General features: G+C 37.2%; 1 protein-coding gene across 2 annotated transcripts in view; it reads left to right on the top strand.

Moving 5' to 3' along the window:
- The window catches only part of LOC134213178 (uncharacterized), a 26,942-nt gene extending 10,204 nt beyond the window's left edge, over positions 1 to 16,738 (top strand). The window contains exons 2-4 of one of the 2 annotated variants that reach the window (XR_009979411.1): positions 1,072 to 1,837; positions 15,621 to 15,996; positions 16,268 to 16,738. Coding sequence is in view for 1 of the 2 variants with exons in the window: in XM_062691863.1 (XP_062547847.1) it covers positions 1,072 to 1,837; positions 15,621 to 15,727 (873 nt within the window). In the remaining variant the exon portion in view is untranslated. Of the gene's footprint in view, positions 1 to 1,071; positions 1,838 to 15,620 lie in introns of both variants that reach the window. The other variant, XM_062691863.1, reaches the window with a different exon arrangement.

Below are 16,738 nucleotides of genomic sequence, written 5' to 3'. Positions count from 1 at the left end.
TGGTAAGCTTCCCAGGCAAGCTGTTCTCGTCCATAATTTTTTACAGCTCTATACTGTCGTATACCGCCTTGAAATCAACGAACAGATGGAGCGTTGGGACCTGGTATTCACGGAATTTTTGAAGGATTTGCCGGGTACAGTAAAGACCTGGTCCGTTGTCGAGCGGCCGTCAACGAAGCCGGCTTGATAACTTCCCACGAACTCATTCACTAATGGTGACAGACGTTGGAAGATGATCTGGGATATCACTTTGTAGGCGGCATTAAGGATGGTGATCGCTCGAAAGTTCTCACATTGCAGCTTGATGCCTTTGTTGTAGATGGGACATATAACCCCTTCCTTCCACTCCTCCGGTAGCTGTTCTGTTTCCCAGATTCTGACTATCAGTTTGTGCAGGCAAGTGGCTAGCTTTTTCGGGCCCATCTTGATGACTGCCTTGACTTCCAATGCCTGTACTCTCAGCGCCATTCAAATGTTCTTCGTAGTGCTGCTTCCACCTTTCGATCACCACACGTTCGTCCGTCAAGATGCTCCCATCCTTATCCCTGCACGCCACGAAGCCTTTGCGGGATGCGTTGAGCTTCTGATAGAACTTGCGTGTTTCTTGAGAACGGCACAGCTGTTCCATCTCCTCGCAGTTCTTCTCAATATTTCTTCATCGCAAATTAATTTTGCACATCAAGCCAAGGAATCAAACAAATAGGATAATTCGCCAAATGTTGAATGGCTAATTTCTTCGCCTATTGTTGAACGCACGTACATTTCTTATGGGAGTTCCCCTTAGGTACGTGCGTCGTCAGCTAACCACAAGCTATTATTCTACACATAGGTCTACGCGGACATTCATTTCATTTATTTTTTACATCTAAACAGATAACACTGAATCAACAATTACGGACATAATTAAGAATTTATAATAAATCAAGTTCATAGCACGCACATAGCACCAGTTCAAGGTCACCATCGGTTGTTCGGCGCTGCGTATCATCGACGTTCACCTACGTCTCACCGATTCCGAAACACATTACTATTACTTACCATTCTAACGCCATTCTCTGCACTGTATTTCAGGATGTACCCCGCGATGACGAATCGGCAGCGTCTAGCATTATTCTGATCCGCCGTGCCCGCCGGTTTTCATCAGCCACCACTTATATCCTGTTTTTGATTGCCCTGTTGGTAACATCGTTGGGCATCATTGCCGGTGTGTTCTACTATCGGCAGTATGCTCACTCGAGAAATCACCTACGATTCCACGGCTTCTGTCAGATTCCGTACGATTCATCCAACATGAATGACAACCAAATGTACTACATGAATTCGATGCTCCGTGACGCCTCCGATGATCTCAACTCGATGCAACGGCTAGGTCAATTCGAGGACCTATTCAAACCGTTCCAGAACGACCTCAATGAGATGGAAAGCCGCATGGAAGACGCGGAGAAGGAAGTAAGCGAACAATTCTTCAAGGAGGAATTCGAACTGGGTTTGTCCGATGATGAAAACTACTCCAAGATCAACGTACCGGTATTCCGTGGTCAGCGCCAGGGAAGGTTCTTGCACGATTTCAAGTTCAACCAGTCGGGCATCATTGACAAGGACAACGGTCGGTGCTTTTTGATGCCTCTTGATCGAGAAACCGTGCTACCGCCCAAGTCGCTGCGTGATTTGATCGAAAAAATGTGGAACGGGTACTACAATATCAACACAAGTACGGTTCGCAAGAACATGCGCGTCATCACTCCAGAGCTGGAGGATCTGAGCGATGTTTCACCGAGAATCACCAATGAGTGCAAGGACATGAAGATCTATCGACTCGAAAAAATAGTTTCTGGAGGTAGGTACTTATGGGATAATCTTTAATGTACTGTTCACAATCCAACATCACGTAATTCTTATGATTATATTTAAATTTGTTTCGAAGCCCAGATTGATTCTTCTAGAGAAAGTTACGTTTTTTTTCGTGCGTAGTGTAAAGTAAATAAAAGTACACAATAGGAATGCCAATAGATTCCCATTATTTGCCATTTTTTATTCACATGCTTTTTTGATGGAAACAAATCTTTTTAGGCAAAAGTAGTTAATTTTCCATAAATTCAGAACGCATTAACTGATCTTACCAATTTTCAATTAGAAACAATTCCCCGCGAACACCACTTGAAAAATTGTTCTGAACTTAATAAAACATTAGGTATCATTTTTGCACTTCATGGGATTATGCACGAATGATGTTACTTCATAAATTGTTGCTTAAATGTTGATTTTGTGGTCATAAATATGACTGAAACTAATTTTTATGGTTAACTTTATATCCCTTGTTTCATATCAACTCTAATTTCCTATCCGAATTATTTAGGTTCTTTTGTAATCTCTTGGGGATACATTTAAGATTTGGATTTTACTCATTGTCTTGAGAATCTTGCTTCTATTACAATTGACAGTATAACCCCAAGCCGACAAGTTTTCTTCTATCGATTTTTTTTGTCGAGTCTCATCTAATTATTAGTGTGATAAACTATTAGGCATCATATCAAGTGATATAATAATATCAATAAAACCAATAATTTTAGATATAAGTAGGCTGACCATTAGGGTGGTTCAAAAAATCGATTTTGCTCCACATCTTTACCATGTTCTGAGTGTCCACTGAAAATTTGAGCTCATTTGGATTAAAACTGATTTAGCACAAGCAAGGAATGTAAAATAACAACATTGCCAATGACAACAACATTGTCCTCTCTTGTAAATGTTGGGACAAACTCAACTCGCAATAAGCGTTTGTCCCAAACTGCAACAGAATAGGACAATGATCGCCTGCCGCTCATTTTGAGAAATAGTCGGTTTCCGATGATGTTTTTGGTTAAATCAGTATCAGTTATCATAGCTTAGATATAAACTTAACCATCTGTACACATGATTTGTGTTTTACTTCTGAAATATACAAGTTATCGCAGTTTGAAAAGTTCTCAACAATTACCTCTCCATGTTTGTTGCAAATAAAATGGAACGCAACAATGTCTTTATCCTCTGCAGATGAGGACAAAGAGTTATCGCTGTTCTCTTTTGTCGCTTGTTTTTCGCATTTTTCAGCGACAATTACATTCCTTGAGCACAAGCCGTTTCAAGTTTGCATGCAAATATGGGGAAATTTATTTTTTTATTACACTGTTAATGACGTTTCCCCATCAAGCGCAGTGAATGTTAAAAGAAAACCTACATAGCTAAGAGGAATACTCACCAGCTTTCACTCTGTGGAAACCGCATCTGAATTAATCGTTCCAATAATTAGTAATCGAATTTAATCTATACCGTGGTTTTCTGGAGCTAATTGCATAATTCATCAACAGGCAACATTGCTGCTCGTGGCGCGAAAGATAGCACGCACAAATTCAGGCTACTATGTTGCACTGCACATTTCAGTGATGCCCTCAAAGAAGTTTAACGATCATGACTAAAGATTCGCAACATGTATTAAAATCGATTACTAATTATTGGGCCGATTGATCAACATGCGGTTTCCGTTGGGTGAAAGCTGTTGAGTATTCCTTTAAGCTATGTAGGTTTTCTTTTAACCTGCGCTTCATGCGTAAGCGTCATTTACAGTATACTGAAAAAATAAATTTCCCCATACTAATTTGCATGCAAACTTGAAACGGCTTGTGCTAAATCAGTTTTAATCCAAATGAGCTCAAATTTTCAGAGGACCCTCAGAACATGGTAAAGAATCAGATGAGCACTGTGGAGCAAAATCGATTTTTTGAACCACCCTACTGACCATACGTACCGCATTTAACGGGACAGTCCCGTTTTTTAGACCTACTTGTGCTGTCCCGTCGTAATCTGAAAAATCCTCAATTTGTCCCGTTTTTTATTGATTCTTCCAAGGACCTCCAAAATATAATTTTAAACAAATTTATTCTTTAAAGCAGGAATCTGAAATCAAATACATGGGAAGTGATTTTTTGTATCTTTATTAGAGGGGTTTTTCAGCCCTCGAGTGGCTGATCTCTTAACAAAAAAAAGTGGACGAAACCCATTAAAACTTGGTAACTTGGTTAGCAAGCAAGGGAACTGTTCCGTTTTTCATCTCACTGAACATATATTCACCTCATCGCAAAACAAAGAAATACAGCACCAATCTCGACGCTTCTTTTTGCTAACACGCGTGCTTACCGGTGAAAAAAAAATCAAAAAATTAGAAACAAACCAAATTCTTTGTCATTGCTTTGTGTTTAATGGGATAGAAATAGGAGTTATAGGATGAAGTACCGAACCGTTCCCCTATTTTCTTAAAATCAGGTCACGCCTCAACGTCAAAACGCAGGGACAGACATTATAATTTTTAGAATAAATTCATTTTCAATTATTCTTTTTGAATCTTCCGAAGTGGGAAATTCCTTTTTTTAATCTGCTCTACCACATATTTTTCAATCATTTGGTTCTTTTCGAAACAATAAGAATTATTCAAAGTCTTTCTGAACAATTCTTAATATTTCCAAATCATTCAGGCTAGGCTAATTTACACATCAGGAGCTTGTCTGCAAATTTCGCTTTTATGTGTGTGATCAGGATTTATTATGATATTCCGTTATGAAAAATTAGAAATTCGGCCCGATTTAAAGTACAATCCTGCAGAAATCTCTGTGAGTCAGAGATGTAAACCAGACCATAAATTGGCCAGGATTTTTTTTCTTTTCGGGCGAAATTGCATAAGTCTTAAACCGTCTAAGACGAATTAAGTACTGTCCATTTAATTCCACCAGTTAATTTTCGTTATCTTTGCAGATACGTATTTCGACCACAACTGTGTGGTCGTCTTCAGTGTCTTGTACTTGTCTCGACTTCGACAAGTCGAGTAAAGTACAAGACACTGAAGACGACCACACAGTTGTGGTCGAAATACGTATCTGCAAAGATAACGAAAATTAACTGGTGGAATTAAATGGACAGTACTTAATTCGTCTTAGACGGTTTAATACATTCCACTAAAAGAGCTTAATATATTTTTCTGCGATAAGTCTTGCTTTTTTTTGGAACACATGAGAACAAAATCAATGGACAAGATTCCCAAGGTTTGAGGCTGCTTTTAACGCCATTTAAATCAATTTCGAACAAAAAGGACTGTGATTGTGATTAGATTTGACATTTACTCTCATGCGCCAACCATATTCATGCACAGAAAGAAAAACCATTAATCAAAATAAAAAAACCATTGGTTAAAATAAAAAGTTTCGTTGGTTCTTTTTCGTAGAGAGTTGTATATGTTTGAAACAAAAGTCCACAAACTTTAAAAAAAAAAGTTTCTAGCCACCTGACATCCACCCCTGAAATAAAAGTTTATGCACTTTTGTAATGAATTGTAGAACTGTCAAACCTAAAAGATGTCACTGTAAAAGTAAGAATGAATTATTTATGTATTTTTCAGAATTCCTCACAAATTCTTCCCAAGTTTCTCCATCCCCTTTCTTGTTTTTCCGAAAATTAACATTTCGTATGAAGTATGTTTTAGAGAATATTTTTATTTACTGCAATTATAACAAAACGTTCAATATACGAACAAATTTCGCTCACAGTCATGATTGAGCTTTCGGTTTTGACCACTCAACACATTGTCCATGCATCCATTGCTTGGCTCCTTCAGGATTCAGGACACTGGATTCTCTGGAACCTCTCGTATGGCAAAATATGCGTCGGATGGTGCTCAATGATCCAAATAAGATTGTGAAGGGAGTTCGGCCGCAAGACTGCTTCTTGTCTGCGATTTCTGTATTAAAACAAGAGATTCATAATTGTAATCTATTCAGGTAACCACTGCTGAACTTACCGCAATGATAATCGGATGAATCTCCGAAATATGTTCTGCTTCTGGCCATCTTCTACTGAATTGAACGAAAACGAAACCATTACCGAATCTTTACATAGCTGATTAAAAACAAAATTACTATTGAAATTCTCCGCCAACTAGAAATTCTTCCAATACGTGCTGACACCAACAGAGTTTTATTGTGTTTTTCGTCTGTCACACTGTACTGAAATGAAATCCCACAATGGTTAGTTTAAATTTCAATAATGTCCAAAATTAATTCGAATGGAAGATATTATCAAGTATATTATTTTATTAAGTTTCACAAATTACTTTCAATGTATTAAACCACGTATTAAAGCAATCAATTGAATTAATTTGCAAATGAAGTTTAAATAGTTTAGATAATGTATTAACTAAGGGACAAAATACTTAGAGCTGAAGTATCTGATTTATTTTTTTAGAGCTACAATAATCAAATTTAGTCTTTAATCATTTTAAAAGCAATCAACTTTTCATAAATTGATAAAATTATTAATGTTCAATAAATTTGACCTATTGAAATGCCAGTGTTCTTGCAAATCGGTCTCTTTTCCCTGTTTTGTTCAATAAGTTTCGTTAGGTTTCTCTAATTTCGACACTTCTACAGCTCTCAATCTGAAAGGAACAACTTTTAAATTTACAGTAAGGATACACGCAAAACACTTTTAAATCAAACAAATAACTTTTGTTTTAGATAAAATCACTTTCATCCTCAACAAAATGTAGCACTTTTCGTTTCAAGAGTGCTTTATATTTAATAAAACTATTTTTGTTTTTTGTGTGTAGGAAAACATTACAATTACGATAAGAAAATTATTTTGAGCTTTTTAGTGGAATGTTTTCACCTGTCATAAGACAGTTTGAACAATTATTGAATTCCACCACTTAATTGTATCCTGACAGATACGTATTTCGACCTCAACAGTAAGGCCGTCTTCAGTGTCTTGTACTTGACTCGACTTAGTCGAGTCGAAGTCGAGTCAAGTACAAGACACTGAAGACGGCCTTACTGTTGAGGTCGAAATACGTATCTGTCAAGATACAATTATGGTGGAATTCAATGGGATTGTTCAAACTCGTCTTATGACAGGTGATTACAATTACATTTTATTGAAGTTCTTTCCTTGTTTAGAATCTTGTTATTCTTATCCACAGATTTTTCCCACTATTATTAATGAAAAAGGGATTTTTCCAAAACCGGCCTTAAGCAGGATACTTTGACTATTGTTTGTTATTTTCAATTGTTCAGAATTGGTAAAGTTTTTGAAATGTCAATAACAAAATCCTTAATGCATATCTAAGAGTAGATTTTGTTCGCCTTTGAAAAGTGAAATATTTGAATTTTAGTATTTTTTCAAAACTAACCTAATACAATAAAATGTTATGGTGGTGAATGATTCACTTTAAAATATTTCTAATTTCCTATATGGAAAATGAAAGTTAAGCCCATAATTTTTCAAATTTCCACAGCTATTAAATTTTGTAACAAGATTTTTTTACATGTCCCGTTTTTCAAGCGCATTTGTCCCGTTTTTTCACCGAAATGATTTGGTCAGCCTAATATAAGTAAATTAAGTGATTACGAAATTATATAATAAGGGAAGATCCATTAATTACTCAACGCAAAAATCGACCATTTTCCAAACCCCCCCCCCCCCTTATGAATCATCAAAATTTTTGTATGGATTGTCACACTTCACTCAACCCCCCGAGAAAATCAGTTCTCGTCTAAACGTCAATAAGGCTAGAGCGATTGTTTATACAAACTTGCTTTGCTTTTTTTCTCGAAGTTAATTCCAAAAACCTTCAATTCTGGGTAAACGTATCACTGTCGGTTCGCGTAACGTCGCGAGTTCGGGAAGTGTTCCTAAAGGACCCACATACCATAATGATTAGCATTAGCACTAGCATTGAGCATTTCGCACAAATTCGTAGGTGGTACAAGCCAAGACTATTGTATGAGAGTAGCATCACTTTCATTCGTTACCACATGTGCACATCTGCAGATATTGATTTGGGACTAATCACTATCTCTTAGATGGAAGCAATGCACTCTCCAATTGTCGCCATCTGTCCTGGGCACGTCCTTGCGAATGCTGAGGAAGGAGGATGGTTAGTTTGACACTTACTTAAGAAAGATGTAGCACATAACATAAGTGGATCTTCGAACAAAATCCAATCCAAAAGTTGACCCCTTTCGATGAGCCAAAACTGTTATAATTGGGAACAGGAACATCGTTCTGTCATTTTCAAGTGTAAACAAATACCATATGATCAGAAAATTATAACACTTTTTTCCAAGACTACAAAGAGCAAGATCTGTAGCCAAAGTATAATGATATTTATTTTTCTATCATCAATTTTTTACATTGTTTTTAAAAATGACGGATTGCATCCAAAAAAAGGTCTCTCCTATGCTGTTACTAGCCAATTTATATTTGATGAACTCTAATTTGATTTTTGTGTAGGGTAAACTTCTATTTTCAGGCGACTTTTGATGAAATGTTCGTCTTCTATCCATTTTAACTTATTTATCATATGAAAATAAAATTCTTCTAAAATTGATATAATATTTTCGAGTCAGCATGGTAAAATCTAGATTTTATTCAACATGTGTTGGAAGGTATATTCCTTAGAACTGTTCTACATTGGGAACGAATCTTTTTATACGCAGTCTTCGGTTTTTCGAGAAAGGATGACGAGGGATACACCAATGTTTGTCAACGATGCGTAACAATCACAAAATAGATAGATTAGAAGCAACATTATAAATTATCAATCGTACGAGAGCAAACTTGCTTATCATAATGCAGGAGAGCATAGCAACTGTGAGGTGATTCCAATTTGGATATCATATTAAATGAAAATGTGATGATTCAACATTGAAATCAAATTATCTTTATCATGCCATGAAGCACGTAATTTGAATAGGTTATTACGATGTACGATATTAATATCATCTCTTTTCATGGCATTCTTTTCATTATTAGAACATTGCTTTTGGGTTGATAGTTCCGAATATTCTATACCAAAAGTAGAGCAATTTCAACGACATGTAAAAATGAAACAGAAAACACCAAAACTGTGCATTGAACATTTAGAAGTAAATCCAGGTGAGGCATCACCTTTTTAAAAATCAATATTCCGATAAAAGAAACTCTACTTGTTGTTATTGATAGTTTAAGGAAAGATAGTGTAGAAGACTTTATAAAGACATAAAGTCGGTTACATACATGTTAGAAAAAGTCAAATTCGGTTGCGCTGCCACACCACTGGGAGGAAACGGCACACATGGGAAATGTTTGAGAAATGCGGATAATAAATATGCTCATAGCAATGAATGAGCATTTGATACGGTTTTCGAATAAAAACATAATATTTCATGAAATAATTAATATTGAGCGTCTTAGGGGAAAATGTTACAAGGTTAAAATACTTCAAACTTCCATTCTTCCAAACTTCCATTTAGAAGTGAATATAGCGGAAGTAAATGGAAGTTTGAAGTATTTTAACCTTGCATAATATTTCAACCAAACATCAAACAAACATCGTTTACTGGTTAAGAGCCCGTGCGTGGCGTACGAATGGATTCTGTTCGAGTTTGTCGAATCAATATCAATAATTAAATCAGTTACATACCCTAAACTCCTTTCTTTTCTACTTTAATATTGTTTACCCCAATCTCCAATTAAAAAACAATTTCAGCTCCTAAACACCCAACGCCACTAGGAAAAATCTTTTGTATAATTCCAACGCGAATCGTATTCAGATATACAATATAAGTCGCGTGACCCCTTGTTAGATCAAATACTGTTATACTATCTTCTGACGTTTCGATGTTCCGTATAACAAATAAAAGTGTTATAAAGAATTTACAACTTTTGCTACCCGAGTTACACATATGTTATGTGGATGTAGTGAATTCTACGACCTTTCATTGGTGCCACGGGAAGTTATAACAGTAGGAATCGTTTTGGTAGAACGTGAAATACAGAAAGTACAAAGATATAAATACAAAATAGGAAAGGCACGAGCCTGGAATTGAACCCACAACCTCCTGCTTATAAGATAGAAGCGGTAGCCACTAGACCACTAAGCTCGTCACCCACATACCATAATGATCTGCAAAAAATATGACAAAAGCAAGGTTCGCATAACTTCAACTCAACCACCGATGAATAGGCTGACCATACATACCGTATTAAACGGGACAGTCCCGTTTTTTTTAGACCTTGTTGTGCTGTCCCGTCGTAATCGTAAAAATCCTCAATTTGTCCCGTTTTTTATTGATTCTTCCAAAGAGCTTCAAAATATGATTCTAGCAAATTCAATATTTTAAGCAGGAATCTAAAACCAAATACAAAGAAAGTGGACAAAACCTATGAAAAAGTGTGAGATGTGTTGCTTTTAAAAAATGCTATCTACACCGTAATGTATTTTGCATGGAGCGACTTCTCTTAAGATTTTCAACAGTTTTTTACAGTGGTATCCTGGTCAATCAGTCTGCTTTGAATTAAATATTTGCTTAGAAAATAGCTGTACGGATTATGATCCAATGACCGTCCACGGTAGACAGATTTCGAATCAGAATGTCTTAATTTTATTCATCTTTTCTAAACCAACATTTGAAAAGGGCGTAACAGCCAAAATTTATTCCTTCTGATTCTTTGTCCACATAATAGCTTTATATGTAGACGAAGAATCAGAAGGAATAAAGTTTGGCTGTTACGCCCTTTTCAAATGTTGGTCTAGATTTTATCATATTTTTCGTTGTTTTCAATGCAATAAAGTGGATCACAAAAATATGTATCAATAACGGCTAGACTGATTTGCGTAAAAAAAAGCCAGACGTATTTAACTGACCCGCTAAACTATTGTAATGGTCACTCATCAATCTCAAATCCTATTTCCGAATAAAAACTAGACTGATTTCAACGAGAATAAGTTTCCTGTGTTTCCAAATTTCCTACAAGTTGGACGCTAGCAGTGTAAATTGAGGATTCAAATGCCATTTTCTCAATTTTGAAAATCTGAGTTTACTTCTCAATTAATACCCTTATATGATGTAAAAAAGCTTTTCGAATACATTCCGTGATTCTCTAGGAAATGCTTATTTTTGCAGGAATTTGCTTTCCAAAATCTGTTACGCTCAGGGAATCAATATTCGAGCAACTCCTAACAATATACCCTTTGTCATCAACAGAGTTTGTTACTGACAAACGCACCTATCAACAAACATTTATCAGAACCTGAACACAATATGACAAGAATAATTTGCCTTGCATGCTCTGATATTTCCTAGAATTCGATGCTATTGTTGTAGTCGTAGTTTGATTCTCGAATATTTCCATAAAAACAGAAACTTATTCTTCTTCTTATTGGCATTACATCCCCACACTGGGACAGAGCCGCCTCGCAGCTTAGTGTTCATTAAGGTCACTCCTGACGGAGTCCAAGTTTAAAAGTGCTCGCGTTTTCGGGGGCACACCACTCGATACGGAAGCAACGCACAACTGCCATTTTTATTATTTCACGCATGCTGCGACGCAGCAAATCTCAATAAACAAAAATGACAGTTGTGCGCCACCTCTGAATCGAGTGGTGTGCCCCCGAAAACGCAAGCACTTTTAAACTTGGATTCCGTCAGGAGTGACCTTAAGCACTTCCACAGTTATTAACTGCGAGGTTTCTAAGCCAGGTTACCATTTTGCATTCGTATATCATGAGGCTAACACGATGATACTTTTATGCCCAGGGAAGTCGAGACAATTTCCAATCCGATAATTTCCTAGACCGGCACGGGAATCAAACTCAGCCATCCTCAGCATGGTCTTGCTTTGTAGCCGCGCGTCTTACCGAACGGCTAAGGAGGGCCCCAGAACAGAAACTACGATAGCATAAAACCGACATTTTCTGTAGAGGTAATGAAAAATAACGGGATAAAAAGTTAGCAACAAAATTGTCTTTTTTTTTGCTGCTGACAATTTTTTTCGGATCTTTGTCATTATTATCTCCGACAAAAACAAAGCTTTGTCGTTGGTTCTCTTCTCCTTCTGACGCTTGTTTCGCATGCGCATCCAAGAAAAATTGATTCCTTGGTTACGCTCAAATTCCAAAGTATTTAATAGTCTTATCACAGACAAACAGACGTAACACTAAAGAAAATACCATCGACCATGACTACAACGATCAATTTGAATTTGATTGATTACGTAATTCACAACTAGAGGCGCTTTTGTCGTAATCCTTCGGGTTTGACATTTCACTCCAGCGCCTTCTGGTGGATTTTTCAGAAAAATGTTCAAGCTGTTACGTCTGTTTATCTGTGGTCTTATTTCCAATTAAGTACAAGCATTCCCGGAACGGCAGTACACGAGCTACTCGCAAGTGGCCTTTTGTCGACAGATTGTGTTCTTATTGGTTTTCAAAAGGTTGGGGTTTACAGGACGGAATTTCTGTCGTGGTTCAATAAGCTATGTACATTGTATAATAATATGATTGGAATGGAATAGAATAATAATTCAATCCTTGGTGTTTGATCACCTGTTGTTATTCTAAACCTAGCATTATTCAAACCAATACAAAAAATCCACATGCTTGATAAAAAAAGAAGCACTCAAATTTTTCACAGTTACGCCACAGACGAACAGACGTAACAGCTTGAACATTTTTCTGAAAAATCCATCGTTCAACTCATCTACCACCATCTTGCGAGCATGTTACACGAAACGATGTTTCGTATGACATCGTCACCAGAAGGCGCTGGAGTGAAATGTCAAACCCGAAGGATTACGACAATAGCGTCTCTAGTTGTGAATTACGTAATCAATCAAATTCAAATTGATGGTTGTAGTCATTGTCGATGGTATTTTCTCTAGTGTTACATCTGTTTGTCTGTGGTTACGCGTTATATGGGGAAGGGAAGGGTTACAAAAAATGTTACTTTTTGTTGCGTGGGGGAAGGGAGGGGATGAAAAATTCCGATTTTTGTGTTACATAATTTGTGAACAGACCCTAGCTGGTCAACCGACATTCGACTTGAAGGATGTACAAGAAGGACTACAGCGCAAAAACAAATTTCCTAAGGAAGTGTAAATACTGCACTCATCTAGGCAAGGTTATTTCGCTTTGTATCTTCTCAGTTTTCGCAAGGGCGCGATAAAACTACAGGTGCTACAGAGGCAGAAAACCCTTTTCAACGTCATTGTTAGCTGGCGTTATTTTTCAAAGAATATTGGAGAAATCGTCCAGTGCTCCCGATGCCAACAGTTTGGGCACGGCATACGGAGATGCAATATGCAAGCCAGGTGTGTGAAGTGCGGCGAGTTACATTTCACGAAGGATTGCAGCATACCGACGATCAATCCTCCCAATTCAAGATACGGTCCGCGAACTGTAGTCAGAACCACATCCAGTTCCGAAGGCTGCCATACCGACGAGATTGCAAATAAAAAGGCACAGGTCACATGCCGCAACCAAATGGCTAACGCGGACGCACTTTTCGATCTACATTCGTATCTCCGAATATGACGTTCGCTGATGCCATTAAGAAAAGCAATTGTGTTGTTGGCGTTGCCGCTGCTGCGACAGGAGATAACGTTAGAACCAACGACTCGAAACTTTTCTCGCTCTCCGAGTTCCTGAATTAAGTAACGAGCTGTTTTCACGTCTCGCCACCGTTTACAATGGATAATACCACCAGCCTAAACAGTCGTTCCATTCGCAACAAGAAAAGTGAATTTTTCAACGTATCGGATAATCGTAATATTGATGTAGCTTTTGTTACGGAAACATGGCTACGCCCACACATGTCAGTATATCATCAAAACTACACGTGCGTCCCACTACGATAGCAACCCGAGGCGGTGGCGTTGCAATTTTCGAGCGTAAAGGCATCAAATTTTCCCAAGCTGATCGAGGCCATCCAGATCACTGTCTACACCGAGTCCACTCCAGTAGTCCAGTATATCTGATTGCCGCTTATTTTCCCGGATCAAGTTCCACCGAGATTTGCAGTGCCTTACTCGTCACACGGAACCATTATTTGTGATTGGCGACTTTAATTCCAGACATAGTTATTGGAAGTGTAATCGAATGAACAAGGCGGGTAGAGTACTATTTCGCGAATACGAATCCTCGAAGTTTTTCATACACTTTTCAGATAGCTTCACATAGACCTATTCATGTTTTCAAAAAGTATCAAAAATTCAACCGGTCAGCCCAGAATCACAATTCTTGTGCTTAAATAAGCCTTCTATCAATTTTTCAGCTAATTCGGATAAAATTTCAAGGTGGTATTTTCAATTAAAAAAAAATCTAACAAGAGATATAATAGCCAAAAACCATCTCAACAACCTCTAAACGGAAGCTTTTGGTGTGCTCAAACAAGTTATTCGAACAAAGAAGCTATATAATATTAAAATTAAAAAAATCCTTTTATTTTAAAATTATGGTGAAAGAATCCTGAAAAGTGCTGTAAGCCCATCATCACGGCATCAAACCCCATCAAAATAGCTCCTTCCGAATCAAAAGAAGAAGACATTGCAATTTAAACCGTTTGGTTATAAGAAAGCTAAAAACCTAGATTAATCCACCTAGCGTTGGTGATGCCTTTCTCGCATTTAGTTAAGACACCAACCTTATAAGGGGGTTTTTATGGTCCGATGTACCATTTTCTTCATAACTTTTAAACGCAATGATCGACATGATAAAATTCAATAGTGATCAACAAAGCTTTGTCCCCTGTCGAATGAAACTTGTTGCGAGAAAATCGGTTGCGGATTTCTATACGAAAAGTTGTCTAATGTTTTTTTATAGCTTTTGTGCACACACATACACACGGACAGACAGACATGTGCTCAGCTCGTCGAGCTGAGTCGATTGGTATATAATACTATGGGTCTCAGAGGCTTCTATAAAAAGTTCGTTTTCGGAGTGAAATGATAGCCTTTCGGTACAACTTCGTTGTACGAGAAAGGCAAAACCCAACCTAATTCACCTAGTAATGATACTGCCTTTCTCGCATTTAGCCAAGACACCAACCTTATATGGCACTTATATAGTACGCGATGTATTAGTTTCTCAATAACTTTTCAACGCAATGTTCGATCGTTATCAAACTCAATAGTAATCAACAAGGGTTTGTCCCCTGTCGAATGCAACTTGGGGAACATCCACAAATTACGTAACGCTTAGAGGGGGGAGGGGGGGTTGCCCGAAGTGTGACAATCCATACAAAATTTTAGGATTCTTCATATAAAAAGTGTGACATAGGGGAGGGGGTTGAAAATGGCAAATTTTATGCGTTACGTAATTAATGGATCTTCCTTGCGAGAAAATCGGTTGAGGATTACTATATGAAAAGTTGTCTAATGTTTTTCTAGGCTTTTGTGCACACACATACACTCGGACAGACAGACATTTAACACTATGGGCTGTCGAGGCCTCTATAAAAAGTACGTTTTCGGAGTGAAATGATAGCCTTTTGGTACAACTTTTTTGTACGAGAAAGGCAAAACGTTGTGATAGATTTTTTTATATAATCATTTTAACCTTTGATCATTGACTAGTTTGCATTCACCCATCCTTATCCTACCCCACGGCGTTCAAGTGGTCTGCAAGAACTCTTCTGCCATTACCCTCCCTATTATCGGCCTTGGATTGGCTTGCGCCATCATTGCCCCAATTGTTGCAAATTGAAAATGATTCCCAAAACTTTCAATATAACGAAACTCTTTGAATTCTAACCTGATAACCTTCTTCTTTTTCCCTACAGTTTTCAAACGATCAGCCGATCTTCATCAGCACGCCAAGTACGCCGAATTCGGAGGTAACCATATCACCGAGATTGACATCCAGAACTTGGAGGATATAGCGCAGTAGAGCTGAAATACAGCTCAGCCGAAATTGATTTATTTATGTTAAACTACGTATAGAAGATGCAAACGCGCAACTACAAAACAGTAGACTACTAAAACCAAAAAATTAACTTCACCATTTGAGTGCGGAAGCTACCGAAATTGATACAGAAATACACATATTTCAACTGTGGTGCAAAAATTGTACGGGATGGCCAGATACAACGGTTTTAGCATACGGAATCTTAACTGAAGTGGTATGAAGGATCTTTATGGCAATTTGATGCAGTACAAGTAAGTTGTGAAAAGCAGATTAGATACTCAAATTGCACAGACTGTTTTTGGACTTGACAGCTGAGAAGCTCTATTTTTTTAAATAAATTCTATAAAATTAACATAATGTTTGACTCATATGAAAGTTGTCCTGTTAGACCTTTTCACCTATTCCCTAATCTTTGCATGTAGCTTTTGTGAAGCAACTCTGTGTAGAACATCCGTAGTTATTTTCTGATGTGATATTAATATTTACTTCGGGATTTTTTCTTTCATTTTTTTAAACACATAGTGTCCCCGTACAAAAAAATTGCCTACATCAACTAAACAGATATGTATGCTTCAACGAACGAAACCGTTTAAAATCTAAGAAAAAGATACATTGTATGTAATTGTTACCTGTGGAAGTGCATCAAATGGAGGAGAATCAGAAGGCAAGAAGATGAGGTGGTTTGCGAGTAACTATGCATTAGTAAGTTTTTGAGATCGAAAGGATTTTTATTATATGCGATAATATGTTAGTTTATGTTTCAACTTATTGTAATTCTAAATTATGTCACAGTTTGTGATCATTTGGCTCTAATTAGACCTACTGATGTTGTGTACTGCATTTGCCAGAAAACATACAATAAGATGGTGAGTTGGAAATGTAATCAATTCAAAATATTAAATCCTACACAAAGCCTGATGATAGTGATCCATCAATAATTAGTGAATTGCAATTTTCTGTGGAATATTATAATAAAGTTTTATTAGAAATCAA

Source organism: Armigeres subalbatus, chromosome 2 (assembly GCF_024139115.2).
Source record: "Armigeres subalbatus isolate Guangzhou_Male chromosome 2, GZ_Asu_2, whole genome shotgun sequence".
Classification (NCBI taxonomy): domain Eukaryota; kingdom Metazoa; phylum Arthropoda; class Insecta; order Diptera; family Culicidae; genus Armigeres; species Armigeres subalbatus.
The sequence above is the reverse complement of the archived record's forward strand: the minus strand, read 5'-3'. Positions and strand labels throughout refer to the sequence as shown.